We start from the raw sequence: 20,000 nt of genomic DNA on the forward strand, positions 1-20,000 counted from the left end.
TTGGTCCAGCTGAGCATTCCTGTCCTTGGAGGACAGAAATGGGGTGGCGCATTGTGAACAGCAAAGGGTGCCATCAAGAAAGGAACTCCACAATGGTTGATTGCTACTGATGCAACAGTAACTGGAATGGGAAAATAGTTACAATCCCAAGTGCAAGTGCATTCGAGGAGGGAGGATCCTAGGGAAAGGAGAGGATCGGTCCTTCCACCAGGTTCCTAAATGAATATGGTATGCTGAGGTAGGTCTGAAGCTGAACTTTGGTGTAGGTAGAGGGACAGGAAATGAGGAGAATGGGATTTTGCTCCCAAAGTGGAGAGCATAGAAAAACCTATTGGGTAGTAGGAGAAAACGGCCAAGGAAAGTTTTATTTCCTGCAAAACAAGGATGCCTTGAATGCAGGGTTAAATTATGTTGCCATAGTAACAGAACAGTACTGAAATACTGGTTTCGATCCTTTCATGAAGCCAGAGGCTACAAACCCATGCTGGAATAGCAATGGATCCAGGGTATCATTGCAGAGAACAAAGTCCTCAAATTCTCCATGTCCATGGGAGTTACCAGTGTTCCCACAGAATTTAAACGGTGAGCCAGACCAGCAAGGGTGAGCAACTCGAGCCGATGAGAGTCTCACAGGCAGGAGGGTGTGTGAACACCAGGATACCTTGCCCAATGAGAGGATGGCCCTTGAGCAGCTCTGGGAAGAGCTTGGACTGAGCCTTGGATTACCCTGCCCGATAAGAGCATCTTTGTTCACCTGGTGGGCTTGGACCACATCAGACCATCTATGTTATGAGTGATGATGGCAGCACTGGGCCTCATTGTAGCTTTGGGACTTCTCTGGACTGCAGACTAAAGTCCTCCATATGAACTCTCAGCTACAACTACAAGACTCACCACCACCAAGATTGCTGGCCACTAAGACTCCTTTACTGGAATGAATAAATGCAGCCCCGTGACTACACTGGGAGAGGGAAAGTCAAAGTCCGTGGAAGATTCTGAAATTCCCTATAGCCCTTTTCACTCTTCCATTTACTGTTTTTTTTTTCTCCTTAATTTTGTTTTGTATCAAGATTCAGCCTTGAATCTTGTTGAGCCTTAGATTTTTCACTCAAGGCTACCACTTGAACTACAGCTCTAGTTTTGTGGGGTTGTTTTGGGTTTGGGGGGGGAGGGGGGGTTGGTGGTTAATTGGAGATAAGAGTCTCCTGGGCTTTCCTGCTCAGGCTGGGTTTTAACTATGATCTTCAGTATCAGCTTCCTGAGACCTGACTGCTAGGATTATAAGTGTAAGCCACCAGCTCCTGGCTCTTTACTCGTTTCAGTTAGCATGCTTCCACTAGAATTGTAACCACAAACAACCAGCTTTTCTCAGTTCTGTGAGTTCCTGGCACTGCAGCTGAGGAATCTTTAGCTTCCCAGTTGTGTAAGGTCACTGAAATCCTTCAGTATATGCAGTGAAGAGTTCTATGCTTCTCACTGAATTCCTGTAGCCCACTTACCAGAGCAGTGAGCTTTCCTTTTGCTATTTTATTTTATTTTATTGTCCGTTGTAGGGTTTGAACTCAGGGCCTACGTGGTGTCCCTGAGCCTCTTTGTGCTCAAAGCTAGCACTCTAGCACTTGAACCATGGCACCACTGCCAGGTTTGGTTTTTTTTTTTTTTTTTGAGTGGGTAATTGTAGATAAGAGTCTCATGGGGACCTTTCTGCCTGGGGTGGCTTTGAACCTTGATCCTAAGATCTCAGCCTCCTGAGTAGTTAAGATTACAGGCATGAATCACCAGTGTCTGATGCAATGATCATTTTTTATGGCCCAAGAATGTTATAAATATTCACATGGCCCCTGAAATTGGAATCAAAGGTGGTCTCAGAGGCCATGTGACTGTAGTCTGTTTCTTCCCTTATTACAGCAGAGCACAGGCCTAGATCATGGTCCTTTCTCTGCCTGAAGGAAAATGAGACTGAATAGAGTGACATCCTAAACATAAGCAGCACAGAATTGTTGTAGGCAAAATGAAGCTTCCTAATTAACATGACTTGAGAGTTAGGAGCCAGTCTGGAAAGAGCAGGAGCCTGGCCTGATGCTCTGCCAGAGCCTGGATGGGAAAGTTATTGGATGAATTCTGACACTTCTGCATCTTGGGTGCGCTGGTGAGGCGACAGCATGGTGGAAAGCTGTCTGCTACTTACTAATCTGTAATCTCTGTGTTATTGTTTTTATCTTCATAATATATAGTGGGAACAAAGAGGGCTGCTCCCCATGTGACTGGATGGTATGAAAGGGAAAGAGCATGATGAGATGACAGGAACCCCTATACTGAACTGAATAGCAAAGATGGCATGGGAGAGGAGTGAGTGTGTGAGAGTACAGGAATGGAGGAAGGAATAAAGGGGTAGTCTTCCTCAATTGGCAGAGCAGCCCTGGCTACATTTGGCCACATGAAGACAACGGGCTTGGTCTAATAGCTCAGTGGCAACATGCTTGCTTTACAAGTACAACATCCTGGGCTCAATCTCCAGCACCAACACACACACACACACACACACACACACACACACCCCACACACCCCACACATACCCCCCCCCCACACACACCCCACCCCACACTACTGCTCCATAAATGGAGGTGAGGGCTGGGAGCATAGCCTAGTGGTAGCATGCTCATCTAGCATACCCAGAGCTCTGGGTTCAATTCTTGGGTACCACATACACAGAAAAGGCCAGAGGTAGCACTGTGGCTCAAGTGGTGAAGTGTTAGCCTTGAGAAAGCCCAAGGACAGTGTCCAGGCCCTGAGTTCAAACTCCAGGACTGGAAAAATTAAATAAACAAACAAATAAATGGAGGTGAGAGGTAGGGAGTCAGCACATTGGTCTGTGGAGATGAGAAACCTTGCTCCCAGTGGTACCTGAGGTAGTGGTAAGAGGGTGAACCTATCTCCATCCCAAGTCCCAGGCCCCGCCTACTGGTGCTTCATTTTGTAGATGCTAATGACAGGCATGCACCATGCAAGCAATCATTGTGCTTCCATGTTGCTAAGGCAACAAGTTGATGCTCCCATGCTCAGCCATTGGTTGAGATGCCTTTGCTGGATTCAGACCCTGATCTCCTCCTCTTAAATAGCTAGGCTTATAGGCTTAGTCCAGTTATATGTTTTTGATTTGCAGTCCTGACCAGGGCAGAGTATAGTTTCAAAGGTTTCTGCAGAATTTCCCTAGTATAATAACCCTATTACCACAGCCAAAGAACTGATGCCAGCATGGTGCTCATTACCAGGTACCAGAGACAACACTTCCAGTCATCTATTTGGAGACTAAAAAATGATTACCTGGTAGGTTTAGAGGTCTTGTGGATGGACTGTGAAAAACAGCTGGGCGACCACTCCAGGGACTGCCTGTCTCTTTCATCCACTTACTGCAAGCCGTTGTCTCATGATGATGTGAGGACCCTGTACTTGAGTCTGTCATATTTTCCTGACCTCAGCTATGCTATCCAATCGGCCTGAGATCTTTGAGGAAAGCCTTCAGAATCATGATCACTTGTTCTTGCCTATTGTTGTGTCTTCTCTCTGGGGCTCTGTCTCCCCTTCAGGTAAGTGGATCTGGGTGTAAGAACAAGCTCAAGTCCAGAAATTGACTGTGTCTGCTGCCCTTCACCATTCTTGATTTCATTTCACTGCACCTTTTTTTGTTGTTTGCACTACTGGGACTTGAACTCAGGGCTTTGCATTTGCTATGCAAGTACTGTGCCACGTGAGCCATGCTGCTGGCTTCATTGTACATATTGTTTAATCCCCTGCTGCCTGCCATCAGCCTTGCTCCCAAGGTTGCTATGTTTGGACAGCAGCAGTACTCAAACTCCTGCCTCTCTCTAAAATAGTAAAACTCACTGTGTTTCCCCCTTAAATAACTGAGCGTCACCACTTTCTTCATTGCTCTGTGGACATTCCAGATCAAGTGTCATCTGTGAACCCAGCTTGTGAGAACCCCTTTCATCTCACTCTGAGGCTGTGAAAGGAGCTGCCAGTTTGCTCCTCATCGCTTCGATACACCTTGTCTTCGCAGTGGATTTTCTGGACTCTCACAGGAAAATCTATTGGCAGAATCTGCATTTTCTCAACCTTGGGGAGAACAGCAATCTGTCAGCCAAGAAGCACCAAAGATCACCAGCGAGTTACCCCAATTCTGTCCTGGGGCTGTGGTGAACACTGCTAGAAACTGATTGATTTCAACAATGGAAGCATCTCATCATTCTGGAGACAAACTGTCCAGGGTGTCTGAGCTTTGCTTCTTCTGAGGAGGGTTGTGTGAAAGAATCTCTTTTACACTCCCTCTTTCCCCAGATCTTCATACTACCTTCCTGTACTGCATACATAAACACAGCAGTAACTGGGGCCTAGGGCCCCACCCCTAGTGTGTGACCCTCCCCTCAACAATTATATCTGCTGCCACTCTGTTTTCAAGTGAGATCATATTCTGCGGTGCTGGGAGTTGGGGCTTCCATATATGAATCTGGAGTACAGAATCCATACTTTTAGTAGCAACTAGTATTAAATGCATTGAAAGGAAAAGAGCCTGGATGCTGCTTTGGGGAGCGGGTGACATCCCTTCTTGGGGGACTGCAGATGAGCCTTGAGCTCTCCTCAGCTGTTCTGGCCTTGCAGACAGAGCCCCATGTGAGAGTACAGAGTCACAAGTGACCACACAGAGCTGCAATGATCAAGTGTGGCCGTAAAAGTTCCTCACAATTTAGCCACAAAGAAGGGCCACTTAACAAGAGTCTGGTAATTGGGCCTCACAGATCTTGAATTCAGTACTAACCGAGAGGAAAGCAAGGCTTCCTGGGCAAATACTGAAAACTGAAGTTTTTTTCTTACTATTTTAAAACTTGCTTTCCTGGGCTGGGAATGTGGCTTAGTGGTGGAATGCTTGTCTGGCATGCATGAAGCCCTGTGTTCAATTCCTCAGTACCACATACACAGAAAATCCCGGAAGTGGAGCTGTGGCTCAAAGTGGTAAAGCCCTAGTCTTGAGAAAAAGAAGCTCAGGGACAGTGCCCAGGCCCTGAGTTCAAGCCCCAGGACTGGCAGGAAAAAAAAATCCCCAAACTTGCTTTCCTAAGGGTATCTTCATCTTATAATCCCTTCAGTATGCTTCGGCAAGCACAACAATGTGGAAACATCCTACACTGATGAGAAAACAACACTTGGTTTTCCTAAGCCACAGGGCAACTCACTGTGCTCTTGAAATACCATTTTAGCTGTCTGCAGATCCAACAGCCTCCAAGCCCAGTGGAGGTAGTTTGAATCTAAGGCATGCAGTCCTCATGGGGATTGGATTTGGTGAACATCCCTGAGTGAAGATTTTGCCTCTCCACTCCCCATGAACCACCTCACAGCAGAAGCACTCTGCGCCTATTGCGCATACAGACCACTAGATGGCACTCAATGCACATATCAAACCTGTCAGGGGACCTAGAAATAAATACCTGATGAACAAATGCATGAGTAAGAGCATAGATAAGATCAACTACTCCTTGGATGATGACACAGTGAACTTACCCAGCCCTGATCCATCTCAGCGTTATAGTAATGCATAATCACAGAAAGGTAAGTGCAAGGAAGAGAAATGAGTTGCCTTGTGCCCGGTTTCCTGCAGAGATCTTCTGATGGACACTGAACCAAACCTGGGACTGAGAGAGGGGCCTGAGAAGACAGGCAGCAATGGTGGTGTAGTGAGTGGGGAGCACAATGCACAAAAATGGAGCTGGGCCTAGCGTGCAGCATTCAATTTACAGATCCAGCAAAACCATCTTTTAAGTTGTTCCTTACAAGCACAGCTATCCTGAAGAAAAGATGGGCAAATGTCAGCGCCTCGCTAAAGACACTGTACAGCTCCACACTGTCAGAACTTGCACTATTTCTAAAACCCTAAAACTGGGGACTTTCACTCGTGTGTGTGTGTGTGTGTGTGTGTGTGTGTGTGTGTGTGCCTGGAAACCCTCTGAGCTTTTTCCACTCAAGGCTGGCATTCTCCCACTTGAGCCACTACCAGCATTTTGCTGGTTAATTGAAAATATAAGTCTCGTAGATTTCTCAATCTGGGCTGGCTTCAAATCTCAAACCCTCTTATCTCAGCCTCCTTAATAGGGAGGATTACAGGAATGAGGCACCACGGCCCAAGTGGACTTTCTTAAAAGAAAAACAACTCTACCCAAAGGAGCACACATGGTACCAGGAGAGCTTTGTAAGAGAGCAAGAAATGCAAGGAGTGCCGCCTTCCTTACCTGGAAAGATGTCTTTTTTTTTTTTTTGCCAACCTCCTTAACCACACTCACACTCAACCGCATCCTACAACAGTCAGGTTTTAGATCCAAACCAATCTGGTGTCTCTAAAATGGTGCTGCTGGCCAGAGAAGGAAGAGTGTCCATGCTTGGCAGGCACTGGAGAAGCCTGCTGAGCTCCATGCCCAGGACCATGCTTGGCTCTCAGGTGCCCCTCATGCTTTGTCTTTATTAACCTATGGGGTTCTGCTAGTACCCTTGGCTGGACCTTGAATCTTGACCCTGCCTGACCCTCCATGAGAAGTGGGGCCACAAACTCCACCTATACCCAACTAGAGTGGCCCAGGACAAACAGAGCTTTTTCTCCCTTTCCTCCAGATCTGCCACAGAGACTCAAGGCAAAGGGAGGAGGTGGAGAGAACAAAGTCTGTCTGATGCTGCCTTGACCCTTTCACACTCACACTCTGGTGGAAGCTGAATCCCAGCCACCAAGGCCAGGCGCCATGCAGATGCTCAGAAATGATGGAGGAAGTGGTGGGGCCCGGCCACCCTCCTGAGCCCTCACAGGACCTGAACAGCCGCTGTGATGAACCCTCACTGGACTGTTGCGGTGTTGGTGGAGGGTGGAAGAGGAGCAGACCAGGATTCTTAGCCCCCTTGCTCAGAGATAGTGCTGCTCAGAGCATGGCTTTGCCAATGTCACCCCTGGCTCCTCTGAACTGAGAACGCCATTCCTAGCACCAGCCTTTGCTACTCTGGTTTGGACTTCAGGTGTGGCTTACCCAGGCTCAGGAAGGTTAATCTGCATTCACCTCAGCAATACATGCTCAGGAAAGTGGTGCAATTGCCTCAGATAGGCATTCGCTAGAGCCCAGGGTGGTCTGACAGGGTCTCGCTGTGCCCTCCCTTCTTCATGGACTCCCTCATTCCAACTGGGCAAGTCATTGCTCATCTTCCTTCTGTGGGGGGCTTCATTCCTGGAAGGCAGAGCTTGCCTCGTGATAGTGACATTGCTCTGAGTCTGCTGCTCACTCAGTGTAGTGAGTTACCATGGCTTTGCTCATGACCACACAGATAGCTACAGCGAACACCAACAAAAGTAATGGCAGAAGCAGCCGGTGCCCTGAGGGGAGCTGAAACCTGGAGGAAGGAGCAGGAAGGCCCCACAGGGAGGCTGCCACTCAGAGAAGGCTTGGTAGAAGGAGCCCAGTGTAGGAGAGGGGGCCGAGGCAGGTGTAGAGCTGTTCTGAGAGCTGGGATACGAGGAAGTGTCACTTCAGCCAGGAGAGAGAAGGATGCAGGTGGGGGAAGGAGAGGATGGGCTCATGGCCTAGCTCACAGATGTAGCCCCATCTTTAGCTCCGAGTGTCCTGGGTACCACAGCCTCCCGGATGGGTGGGTGGACATCTGTTGAATATGACCCTGGCCTGGCAGAACAAATGATATGGGCATCTGTCTATGCTTCCTGGAGTGCAGGATGAGGTCAGGGGAGCAATAGCCAGAGGGAAGGCTGCAACAGGATGCAGGGCTCAGATCCAGTGGCAGTGGTCAGGAGCATCGAGGCCTTACCTTACCCGACCCACCATCTGGTGCCAGATACGTTCAAGTGTCAGCATTCTCTAGTTCAGCTCCTTTTCCATCTCTTTGACGTCTATAGTTTTAAAGACCCCATTACATTGTGAACACAAAGAACAGTCATTCTCGGGGCCATGTTCCAGGAGAGGCGAGGGTGAAACCACTAGCTAGCTAGTTCTTTGAGTTGACACAGTATCCAGGTGCCCCACTCATCCAGTTCAACACCAACTTAAACTCTGTGCAGGATCACCACATGACCACCAGATGTCACTAACGTCTCACAGTTTTCTGGCCAATGGCCACGACCTCCTTCCCTCAACAACTATTAATTAAGCAACAAAAGGGGTTTGTGTGCTACTCATAGCACTTCATAGATAACAATTTCTTTCTCACGGTAGTGTTCGGAGGGGGATGGGAGGAAACTATAAAGACAATGAAAATTCTCAAGAGTTCAGTTTCTGTAGAAGTGAAAGTGTTTGCCTCAGCCTATGTAGTATGCAGGTGAACTTGAAAGTCTGGGAGCACTCTGGGGCTTTTGCCTTGAGGAGCCCAGTTACTTGTGCTTTGGTCCTACAGTGATTCATGTCAGATAACAGAGTTGCAATTCACATTTCTGTGTTTCTTGTGGGAAGGAGCCACAGAAGGGACGTGGACGTGCAGGGTGACAGTCGTGAAGGCTGCACAGCTCACCTGCTGTGTTGGGTAGAATTACAGAGGTCATTCCACACAGCTGTCATGGGAATGGCTCAAAGTGTGGACCTACGATTTGAAGTGTCCTTTAGCTTAAGTCAGCACAGTGGCTTAAGGGGTAACCTTGACCCCAGCAAAATCCCAGAAGTGGGTGAGGCAGATGGCTCATTGTAGCTAGACCCACATTAGACTTGGTATAAGAGATAGTTGTTAGTTCCGACTCATGTCCAGTGAGATCTCAAACAACTGTGTCCACATCTGAGTTTTGAACGCTCTCTTAGCTTATTTCCTTCCTTTCTCATTACTATCAACCAGGATTCCATGTACACTGTCCTGAGCTTTTTCACTCCACCATTTTGAACTACAGTTCTACTTCCGGTTTGTTGGTGGTTGTAGAGATAAGTGTCTCACAGACGTTCTGGCTTTGAACCATGATCCTCATATCTCAGCCTTTTGAGTATCTAGGATGACAGGCATGAGCCACCAGCACCTGGCTCTTACGATTTCCAATCCATCAGCAAACAACATCAGATCTATCCAGAATTTATTCTCCATCCCACCGGTCACAACCTAGCAAAGTCACCACTGTATTTTACTGAGATTTATTATTAGTTACACCATCCATTCATGTCCAAACCTTGGAACCCATCTTCTACACTGGCCTCACTGGTGCCTTCAGGATTTGGCATCATTTTCCCTGTTGTAAAACCCTACGCAGCAAGCAGCCCTCTGACAAACCTTAAGTATCAGAGTTAAGTTTCAGCTCCCATACAGGACATGCTGAAACAGCATGCAAAAGCCAGCTAAGGCAAGCAGAAAGACTGGCCAAGTCTTAGCAATGAAGTCCTCCCCGCCCCCCCCCCCTCCACAGCAAGTAATGAGGGGGTAGGAGCTGTGTGCAATTCAGTTAAGGGAAACAAGGGCTCAGTGTCAGGTGGGATCACACTCCAGTGGTGGAGCTGACCTTGTGACCTTGTTTGGCAGGTAGGGAAGGAATTGTGGAGGGCCATATGTTGAGGAAGTAGGTTCCAGTATGGTGGTTGCAGGGTCTCTGTATGTTTACTGCAAGTCTGCAGTGTGTAGTTGTCCTCAGCACAGGTGAGGGAAAGGGTGAGGTGGTCTTTGCTGGACTCCTCCCACAGCTGTGTCCCCTCCACTGCCTTCCACGGCCTGGCCCAAGTCAATTGAGTACTCAGGAACAGGGGCTGTTATTTCATCTATCACAGAAAAGGAGGAAGAGCAGGAGGAGGAGGAGGAGGAGGAGGAAGAGGAGGAGGAGGAGGAATAGTAGAAAGAGAAAAAGAGGCCAGAAAACAAAATCATACTCATGACCACAGTTACTTGCTTGTCTCCTCTGGTTGTGAGGAGTCTTCAAGCTCTCCCAAATTGTCCTCAAGCCATCCAGGGCTCAGTCTCAGGTCTGTTTGCACATCTCTGGTGGGCAAAAAAAAGCTCACTGTTCTTAACCCAATTCCAAAGGCCCAGGCTCTTTCTGGTAGGTCTCACTCTCATCCTCCCCCCCCCTTTGTCCCTCCCTCCCCCTTACACACACACACACACACACACACACACACACACACACACACACACACACACACAGCTGTATTAATGGTCTGGCTTCAAAATGTAACACTTTGAGCCTGGGGTAATGCTAGCATTCAGGAGGCAGAGGTAGGAGGATCTGGAGTTCACTGTTAACTTGCTCTTTAATTTTGGGTGTGAGACACATACACATACCTAACACCTTAAGAGAAGCAAGAAAGCCTCATACAGAATTCTTTAGCTAATGTTTGCTACTCTCATGAATAGCAGAACCTATGTTTCCTATCTGCCTGATTTCTTTAACCTGCTCAGGAACAGAGTAGAGGCTACTACATGGAGCCTTGGCAATTGAGGCTGGTTCTGAAGCCCAAGAAGCAATAAGGGAGGTTTTTGAGCTGAAAAACACCATGAGATTTTTGGAGAATGCCACTTTCTAGTTGTTGTGATGGCAACATGGAGGCAAGTACATGAAGGGAAGAAGACTGTGCCAAAGGCGATTCAGTATTACACAGCAAGGGCTTGTGCCCATGCCGGTGAGTGGGGAGGGAAGATAGCGGTGGTCAGATGCAGAGCAGGAGGGTGGGGGAATCCAGATGAATTCTGAGGTTTGGACTTAAATGGATGACGGCCCCACACCCTGCCTGAGGATCTTCCCTACACGATAGTGGCAAACCCAAAACTTGAAGAATCTCCTTTCTTTAAAGAAGTGTCTGAAAAACCAATATACAAGTTAGGAATCAAAGTTGTTTCCATACTGTAGTGGTTATCACATTTGCCTCACAAGTTAGGGATCAAGATGATGTAACAGGACAAGACCCAGGGTGGAGGCTCATGTCCCCATTGTGCCGCTGGGGCATCTGGCCCACCACCTCAAGGGCCATTGTCAGGTAAGCTGAGGTCAACCTCAGGCTTCACCTTCCCGGGACTGCCTGTCTCAACTGGCACTAGAGAGAATCTGGGCACATCCTTAGCAGTAGGCATTGCCCTTTCTCTTCCGTCTCTCACAAAGCAAGCGCCTCAGGCTTCCTGGTCTTCCTTCCTCTGTGTGGCTCTCAATTTTGGGAGGAGCTTGGGAGGTCAACACCCACAGAGCAGGTACTTATACACAATGGAATTCTATGCTGCCATCAGAAAGAATGACATCGCTCCATTCCTAAAGAAATGGAAAGTCTTGGAAAAAATCGTATTAAATGAAGTAAGCCAAACCCAAAGGAACATAGGCTCCATGGTTTCCCTCATTTGTAATAATTAGTATACGTCTAATACTCTCCTCAGAGGATCACAATAGCTCAAAAACTATGTACATATAGTCTCTACAATGAGACTAAACAAAATGAACTCTAGAATATGCAAACAAGAGGTTTATCTTTGTAATTGTTGGTCTCAATATACTATGTGCAGTTATTTCTTTTCTCTTTTTTCCCCTTATGGTTAATCTCATGTGGTTACTGTATCTGGTGTTATTTGTTTATTTGAAATAGGGAAGGGAAAGGAGGAAAACAAGATGATTGGAGGGGAGGATTGAGTGAGGGAAAGGGAGACAAAAACATAAGAAGAGGTGTCAATGTTCCAAAAGTAATGCACCTACTACCTGGTGAATGTAACTGTAACCCCTGTATACATTACCCCGACAAGAAAATAAAATTTAACAAAAATGGGAGCAGGACCATGGTGATTTCTTTGGTAAGTTTTTCTCTGCTCTGCTCTTCCTGTTTCCCTTCCCCTCACAGAAGGGCCGATTCCTAGGCATTGAGAGGCCCAGAAAACTGGTGTCCAGTCATTGTCACCTTTTCCCCCACAGACAAGCGCCTTAGCAGTCAGGCGCTATGTATAGTCATGGAGCCGATGTGCTCCCCAGCACATGGATGGAAAGGGCAGCTCACAAAGAAAGAAACGTCCTGGGAGACACCCAATCAGCCAAGGCTACATTCTGTGAAGCAACAAGCCACTGCCAGATCTCAGTGGCATCTCACGCCGACATTACATTCTTCTCTCAAGCAATGCTCCCTTCCCAAACCAAAGCTCTGCTCCATGTGGCCTTAGCTCCAAGTCCCAGGCTGATAGTGACACCTGGATGTGGAAAAGCATGGGGTAGACATGGGCTGCCTTGCAACGAGTCTCAGCACGTGGCCCCATTCCCCCTGAAGAGAACAAGACAATGGCCACTCCAGAACCTAACAGAGTGAGGCAGATCTCCTTGTAGGAGGGAGTATCACATGCCCAAAGCCAGCTTGACTGGGACTGGCAGGATGTAGGAAGGTCTACAGGGAGAGATGGAGGACATTCTGAATGCTGGCTCGGTGCCACCACAATGCACACATAGCCACGGCTCCCGCTTGGTGGGTTCCTCAGCATTGAGGCTTCTACCCTGGCTTCAGGGCACTGCCACAGCACTGGCATTTCTCTCCAGGCCTGATGGAGGTAGAATGTGGTGAGGACGATGGCCACGAGCACAGGTGCAGATGGCAGGCTCTGAAATGCTACCATGCCAGCTTCCTGGGTCTGTCTGAGAAACCCCATCATCCACGTGCAGCTCTTCCAGTGTGCAAATGACCTTAATATTCTAGAAGCCAAGCAAGAAGGGACGAGGCAGGAACAGTATCTTTAACATAGTCTTATATTTGGAAAAGCAGTTAAAAAAAAACACTTTAAAATACAAGATAAGGTAATGCTTACTTATATAAGTTTTAACCTTATATTGCTTGTCCATTTTTTACATATAAATTATTGCTTCCTAGCTTTGATAAATACACAGCCCAGTCATATATACAGAGGCAGAAAGCCAAGAGATGACAAAGGAAACACTGTTAATGGCAATTCTGGTAATTCAACGGACGTATCATATTTACCAGCTCAGATAATGGTGGAAAACTACAGGTGTAGTCCCTGAGAAGTTAGGTAGACCCCCACAATGGCGGGTTTTCTATCATCTAAGTATTAATGCAAGCTGACAATGTCACAGCAGCCCTAAGTAATGGTACATTAAAAGGCAAGATTACTTGCTTCTGGTCATCAATTTCATCCCAGTATTTAATAACAGTGTGATACGAATACAATAAATAGGCTATGCAAATAAATATTACTCTGCTAGAAAACGTCTCATATATACAGCTTTGCTTTACACAGTAGTACATTTTCATCCACCTTTTTTTTTTGGCAATTAAAAAAACCTTTTTCTCCTCTACAATCTGAAGTGAAACTGGCCCGCTCAGAGGTGAGCAAGCTGAAATTTTATGGACATATCTTTGCAGCAGCGAGAAGAAATCCTGTGTTAAATGACCATGGCGGATTGCTCTTCCAAATGTCAATGTTTGTGCCCTGTTTTGGAGAAGCTCAGAGGGTCGCACAGGCAGTTCAGTATCTGCAGCGTAGAGGTGACCTTGGCAAAACTGCAGGTCTGTGTACGAAAGGCTGGCTCTAGGGTGCAGTCTTCCCCAGCCCTCCTCACCCCAACTCTGAGGCTGTTGCGTTTATCCTCATGCCTTTGAAGTCAGGGCGTGTGCCATGCTCTACCTTCTGTAGGGTCCTGTTCTCAGAGAGTGAGTTGATTCCATGTATAAGTAAAGATACTAGAAAAATGTGAGTGTAATCATGGTTCACTGAAAGCATTGGGCAACTAAGATTGTGGCAGCAAATACGCAATGTAGTTTATGGAACATCTACAAGTATCTCTATAATTTATCTGAAAAAATTGGGAGGGTTATGATTTTGCCTATAGGAACCTGTGTTCTGCTGTCCTGCACTAGCTTCTAAGAAGGCTGGTTCATTTACTGCAATGCTCACAAATTCAGAGAGCCCAGGGCTGTGGCTGGGTTGCGCTGTAACAACGAACACTTCCCTGAGGTGCCCGGTGACTGCCTGCTGGTGAAGGTGCCATGTTAGGAGAGTTTTGAAGTGAATGGAGATTTTATGCAATCACGAAAGTCCAAGGAGACAGAGAAAAGAGCTTTCACACCTCGCAGCCTATCCACCCTTCTAGTTGGAAGAGAACCAGGTCTGAAGAGGCCTTGGTGCGTACTTGTAGAGGGTAAGGGCCTCTCCCCTCCCACAGGAATGTTCTCGTCCTATGCCACCCATTCACTGTCAGCTCAGACTCCTTAGAAACAGCTTTCTGTAGTACAAATGCAGGTTCCTACAATTTTATCATAGGTAAGACTCCTTAGAGCATCTAAAATTTCTGATTTTGCTGCCTGGAAAAAATAATCTCTAGAAAAACAATTGTTGAATTTCAGAAAGATGTAGAGATTTTGACAATCAGAAGACAAAGATTAAAAAAGCAAAACTAAACCAAACAAAATCACATTTTCCTTTTGCTGGGGAAGAAAGACTAGGTAAGTACTCCTTATCCTGCCATTTCCACTCATGCTAAGTGGGAAGCTCTAAATGGGCCATGCAAAACGTGCTTAGACACAATATATGGATGGCCATGTTTAGTCAAGTGTATATATCTGAATTGGAATCTAAGCAACAAATGTTGGCTGAAATAGATCTCCACTCAAAACTAGTCCTCTGTAGGTAATGTTCTATTTGATGTAATATAGATCTAATGTAATAAAACAAAAACAAAACAAAACAGATGTGTTGAAATGCCCTTACATAGTTATGCTGGCTAAACTCTGGTTGCCAACTTGGAGAACAGACACAAACAGATGCTGTCATTGCTAAGAGGAGGGATGCAAGTGCCTGCTCAGCCATCACAAAGTCTGATTTCTGTGGCTCTATGGCTCTAGGGTCCTCTAATGGGAGGAGCATGAAGGGCTTTTTTCTTTACAAGTAGACTAGCCATGGATGAAACATTTTTATAAAACCTTGTAAATTTTTGGGACTCGTTTTACATACTGGGCCAGGCTGAATCTCTTTGAAGGTCCTACCACAGTATGTCTGTTTGTTTCTCTCCTACAGAATCTCAAGTTTACTGTTGATCCTGAGCCCAGGAAATAGTACTGCTGTGAAGGTGTCAGAAAGGCTGGGAAACTGAGCTCAGTAATGAGGATGGATGAGGAGTTGGCGAGACAGAAGAGGCAGGAACGTGCAGGAGCCCATGAGATGAATAGACAGAAGTGGCGAGAAGCACACATGTGTCCCACGTTTTTGACATGGACCAAATATGTGAAGCAGGGCCCTGAGAACTCAGCAAAGCAACATGTGTAAGTTAGCAGAGAGAACTGGCTCATTTTAGTCCACGGCCTTTTTGTTTCTTTGAGGGTTGAGGGAAATCCTCTAACTAGTCCTTGAGAACAAGAGGTCTTACTTGCTGTAAGAGGCTCAAGTGGCAAAAATGGGATAGTAAAAAGGATTCAGGAAACTATGCCATTCTGGGAATTATTGCAAGGCTCTGGTTTGGCGAGTGGGTGGACTACAGGCTCAAACACACATCAGACATTTGAGTGTTCCTAAGAACATTTACCAAAAGATGGAAAATCGCTGTGCTGTGTTCTCCTTAGCTTAACCTCTCCTGTTGGCTGTGTACGTGCCAGACTGCAGGAAGCTGCCTGTGATGTGGAGATGCTAGGGCTTCCTCAGGAAAAGGATGCTGTCTTTTGTGACTCTCTCCCCTCAACAGTAATTGAGTACCCAGTACATCAGGCACTGTGCTTTTCTGAAAACCATACTGTGCCCAGAAAAAAAAAGATGCCCACTTACAAATACACACGGTCATCAGATGTTCTCAAACCCTGGCAGCTTGTGGAGGAGTCTGACACCAGGCAGAGTAGAACTCCTGGCTTCTGAGCGTATGCTCTGACTGAAATACTGATTCACCCTGTCAAGACATCTTTTCTCCTCTTCCTGCTGGCACATTTCAAGTTGAAACATGGACTGGATCTACAACACAATGGCGGGACACCACACTTCTCCACTCTCTGGATGCTTTTGGTCTGTTCCTTCAGCTCTGACAGCTCAGTGGAGGGGCCTTTCCCGGTCTGGCGGCTGATGTCACTTCCTGACCCCGCCTGGGTCTCCTTTCCTGGGCACATCTTAGAGTTTACTGATAAAACTCAGCCACTCCTTTCCTCACAGGAAGCAATGTGCTGGGTGGTGACCTTCCCTTCCCTTTGCTCCAGTTGCAGCTGCAGTCAGCAGGGGCTGGGCAGGCGGTTCAGGCCCGGGGCTCCAGCCTGTGAGAGAGCTCGAACAGGGCCTGCTGGCTGTCAATGACGTACAGGTGGGTGACATAGGACTTCAGCTCTTGGTGCTCCTTTGGAGACACATCGCCTCCTATGCATCGGAGGGAAAAAGCAACAATCAAACTCATGCAGGCAGTGGTGCCATCTCTAAGAGAGGCAAGCCCCATGTCTTCATGGTAGGCCCTCCCTAGTCACAGCCCCCAACAGGACACCCTTGTCCTTCCAGGAGAAATGCTCTCTCAGCTCAACTGAAACTGTGCAATGGGGGCAGTCACTCTGGCAAGATACCACTAGTCTGTACTACTAGTACAGACTATCCCTCTTCATGGCAAGGAAATGGGCGCATTCACACAAGGGAGTGGCACAGCCACAATTAAAACCCAGGCCCCATAGTTGCTGGGCTTGGGGTTGGAGCCTTCACACTGGTCAGCCTTTCATAGCAGTTGTCTGTATAGATGGCGCACACTGGCTTGTTTATCACAGGTGCGATTGTCAGGTGTCAGGTGTCGTCTGTTTAGCACATGAATGCAACAGCTGGTTTTTTTAAAATGTTTTAAGGTTCTATACACTTCTTTAGTGTTATTATTTTGTGGAAAAAATGAGAAAATAGAGAGAAGAAATGCTATGGAGTAGAATCTAAGATACAGTTAACAGGCAAAGAGGGCTCAAGACAAATGCACATACGTGCATGTGTGTGTGTGTATGTGATGAACCCTTCCCTGAGGAGGACAAACAAAGGAACTTCCCACTCAGAAATGCAAGGAAATATCAGGGTAACGGGGGGACCCCAGAGGTAAGTGCATGGGCAATGGGCAGCCCAGCAGGAATGGGGGTAGAGAAGTGGGCCAAGCAGCCCACAGCGAGTCTGCAGATGTACAGGAGGGTGGCTCCCACCCCCTTGCTTCTCCAAGGTATAGGCAGCTCAGACAGAGCCAAAGGAAGGAGACCACAGGATGCTGCACATTTTACTACAGCTTCATTTCTACTGAAAAAAAAAACTTTTAATTCTTTTTTCTATGTTTTATGAAGAAATAATTTAACATTTGCCTTCTATGGGTGGCTTATAACTGTTGGGTTTAATAGCAACTGGCTTCCTGGTTTTCACATATAAAAGGTTTTTTGTTGTTGTTGTTTGTTTTTGTTTTTTTGTGGGTCATGGGGCTTGAACTTGATCTGGGCTCTGTCCCTGAGCTCTTCAGCTCAAGGCTACCACCCTACTCCTGGGCCTGGGCATTGTCCCTGAGCTCTACAGCTCAAGGCTACCGCCCTACCCTTGAGCTAAGCCCCACTTCTCATTTTCTAGAAGTTAGAGATAAGAGTCTCAAGTTCGTTTGTTCCCAGGCTGGCTTTGAATCTTGATCCTCAGATCTCAGCCTCTTGAGTAACTAAGGTTACAGGCGGGAGCCATTGCACCTGGCAAATAAAAGTTTTTGCTATGACCAAATAAAAGAAAAGGCTGTAGTATTTTAAAATAATAATTTTTCTAGAAGACATTAAGACATTGTTTTTAGTTTGAAGCATATGATGGGTATAGAGAGAAATCTGTTGTTAGCTTGCAGTGGAATGATGCCATCTAATCATGACAACTTACCTCTACATGGCACCCAGAGTTCATAACTGACCTCACTGATATTACCACATTTTATCCCAAATACCAACATTGGAGGCAGGGCCCATACACATCATTAAAATAAACTCCAGTTTTTGGACTAGTTTTAAAAAGGTATATAAATATTAGAATACAAACTGGTTTGGATATCTATTTAAATAATCTCTCCTGTGTTACACAGATTTTCCTTTGGTGAAGAGGTTCAAGTCCAGCCAAGCCAGTCTAACCTTTCTGCTCATACCTGAAGCATACATAAACTAGCTGTGAATCTTGTAATTCCCTGACAGCAAATCCATTAGCTCGTCCATCTGGATGGGCCCAATGACAATGCTACTGTTGCTTTTTACATCTGCACTGTACTGTATACTTACTGAATTATTTAGGCATATATCAACAGCATTTACAAGGATGAAATAAGTGATAAGAGATATGGATATCTACAAAATTAGGTCAGGCATTTACAATTCTCCCTTTCAAACACAGACCTGTGGTTAGGCCCCGGTGGCTCATGCCTGTAATCCTAGCTACTCAGGAGGCTAAGTTTGAGGATTGAATTTTAAAGCTAACCCAGGCAGGAAAGTTCATGAGACTCTATCTCCAATTAACCACTGAAAAGCCAGAGCAGAGCTCTGGCTCAAGTGGTAGAGTGCCAGCCTTGAGCACAAAAATTTAGGAACAGTGTCCAGATCTTGAGTTCCAAACCCAATACTCATACACACACAACACAAATATATAACCTATATAGAAGCTTACTATTGTCAGCCAAGAGCACTACTAGATAGAAAAAAATGAAGACTATGTATCAAGTAGTAGCACCATCCTTGGGAGGTGACACATGGATTATATTATCTATTTTATTTTACTTTATTTTTTGCAAGTTTTGGGGCTTGAACTCAGGGTCTGCACATTGTTCCTGAGCTTATTTTTGCTAAGGCTAGCACTCTACCATTTGAGCCACAGAATCACTTCTGGCTTTTTCTGTGTATGTGGTACTGAGGAATCGAAACCAGGGCTTCATGCATGCTAGGCAAGCAGTCTATCACTAAGCCACATCTCCAACCCCTATCTTATGCTTTATATTGATTTCTATATTACTGAAAACATTTTTTAGTAATGATAGCTACTAAGTTTTATTTGCCAGTTACTTTTGGTTGATTTGTGATCGCTGAGCTTGGCTTTTTGTTTTTATTGCTGTGCTGGTCTCTCACGGGCGATGGCCAGCAGTGTGGGCTGATACCTGAGGTGCAGTTTTAAGTTCAGCACCTCTGGTGTTCATGGTCCCCCTTTACCACGCTGCTGCCAGTGGAAGCTTCCCAATTCAACAAAGCCCACTTCTTCCCTTCCCTCCTTCAGTATTATGCCTGGAATATTCCTCAGTGGGGATCCTACCAGTGTGCTCTGAAAAATACTTTTTTAACTGAAAGGCAATTGCAGACAGGAAGTTAGAGCTGTAGAGAAGAAAAGACGAGGGAAGGCTGCTTTATAAGCTAGAGTCCTATTCCAGGAAGGCCCTGAGGAAGGAGGGGAGGGGGAGGGGAAGGGGCACAGTCACCCCTGCTTAACTTCCAAGCAATTCTGGGGTGGTGGGCAAGCGAAGCTGGATTCTCCAGGGCAGGGCTGAACCAGGAAGGAGGGGAAGCAGCTGATTGACCAGTCACAATGGATTATTCAAAATGCTTCTGCAAAGGAGTAACATTCAGCCACATTTTATCTTCCTGAACAGCCCCAATAGGCATTGAAAAAAGAAAAAGTGAGAGTGTAGAACAGGATACTGTATTCCTCAGAGTGATGTTGTATGACCTGTTTAAACCCATGACCACCGAGAACTTGGGGTTTGACAACACTGGTACATAGATGATTCGCATCCCACACCTGGTTTCATGTACTCACCAAACTGGTTAGCCCTGCAGTGTCTCAGGGTTCTGACAGTGTCTGCAATCATGTGCTGCAAGGAGAAAAGAGTCTGTTTCAGTCAACAGTCCCTTGGGGTGTTGCTGAAGTAGCAGTGCCTGCTGGGATGGATAGACAACCTAACACTTTGGGTGTAAATAGAGTCCCACTGGGAGTTGGAGACTTTAATTGATTATACTGAACTTAGATTGCAAAAGAATATTTAGTCTTTGGCCTGTGTAAACAGTGGCTCCCAAACTGGGTTCCTCAGGGTGTAAGTTCTGGGAAA

At 46.4% G+C, this 20,000-nt stretch overlaps 1 protein-coding gene across 2 annotated transcripts in view; it reads right to left on the reverse strand.

The window, feature by feature from the left end:
• Positions 1-12,686: 12,686 nt before the first annotated feature.
• Positions 12,687-20,000, reverse strand: part of Rapgef5 (Rap guanine nucleotide exchange factor 5) — a 233,291-nt gene continuing 225,977 nt past the window's right edge. For both annotated transcript variants that reach the window (XM_090332742.1, XM_090332741.1), the window contains exons 25-26: positions 19,712-19,766; positions 12,687-16,303 (exon numbers count right to left, since the gene is read on the reverse strand). In XM_090332742.1, coding sequence (XP_090188868.1) covers positions 16,185-16,303; positions 19,712-19,766 — 174 coding nt within the window. In that variant the 3' untranslated portion in view covers positions 12,687-16,184. The remainder of the gene's footprint in view (positions 16,304-19,711; positions 19,767-20,000) is intronic.

Source organism: Megascapheus bottae, chromosome 5 (assembly GCF_031878675.1).
Source record: "Megascapheus bottae isolate mThoBot1 chromosome 5, mThoBot2.hap1, whole genome shotgun sequence".
NCBI lineage: Eukaryota > Metazoa > Chordata > Mammalia > Rodentia > Geomyidae > Megascapheus > Megascapheus bottae.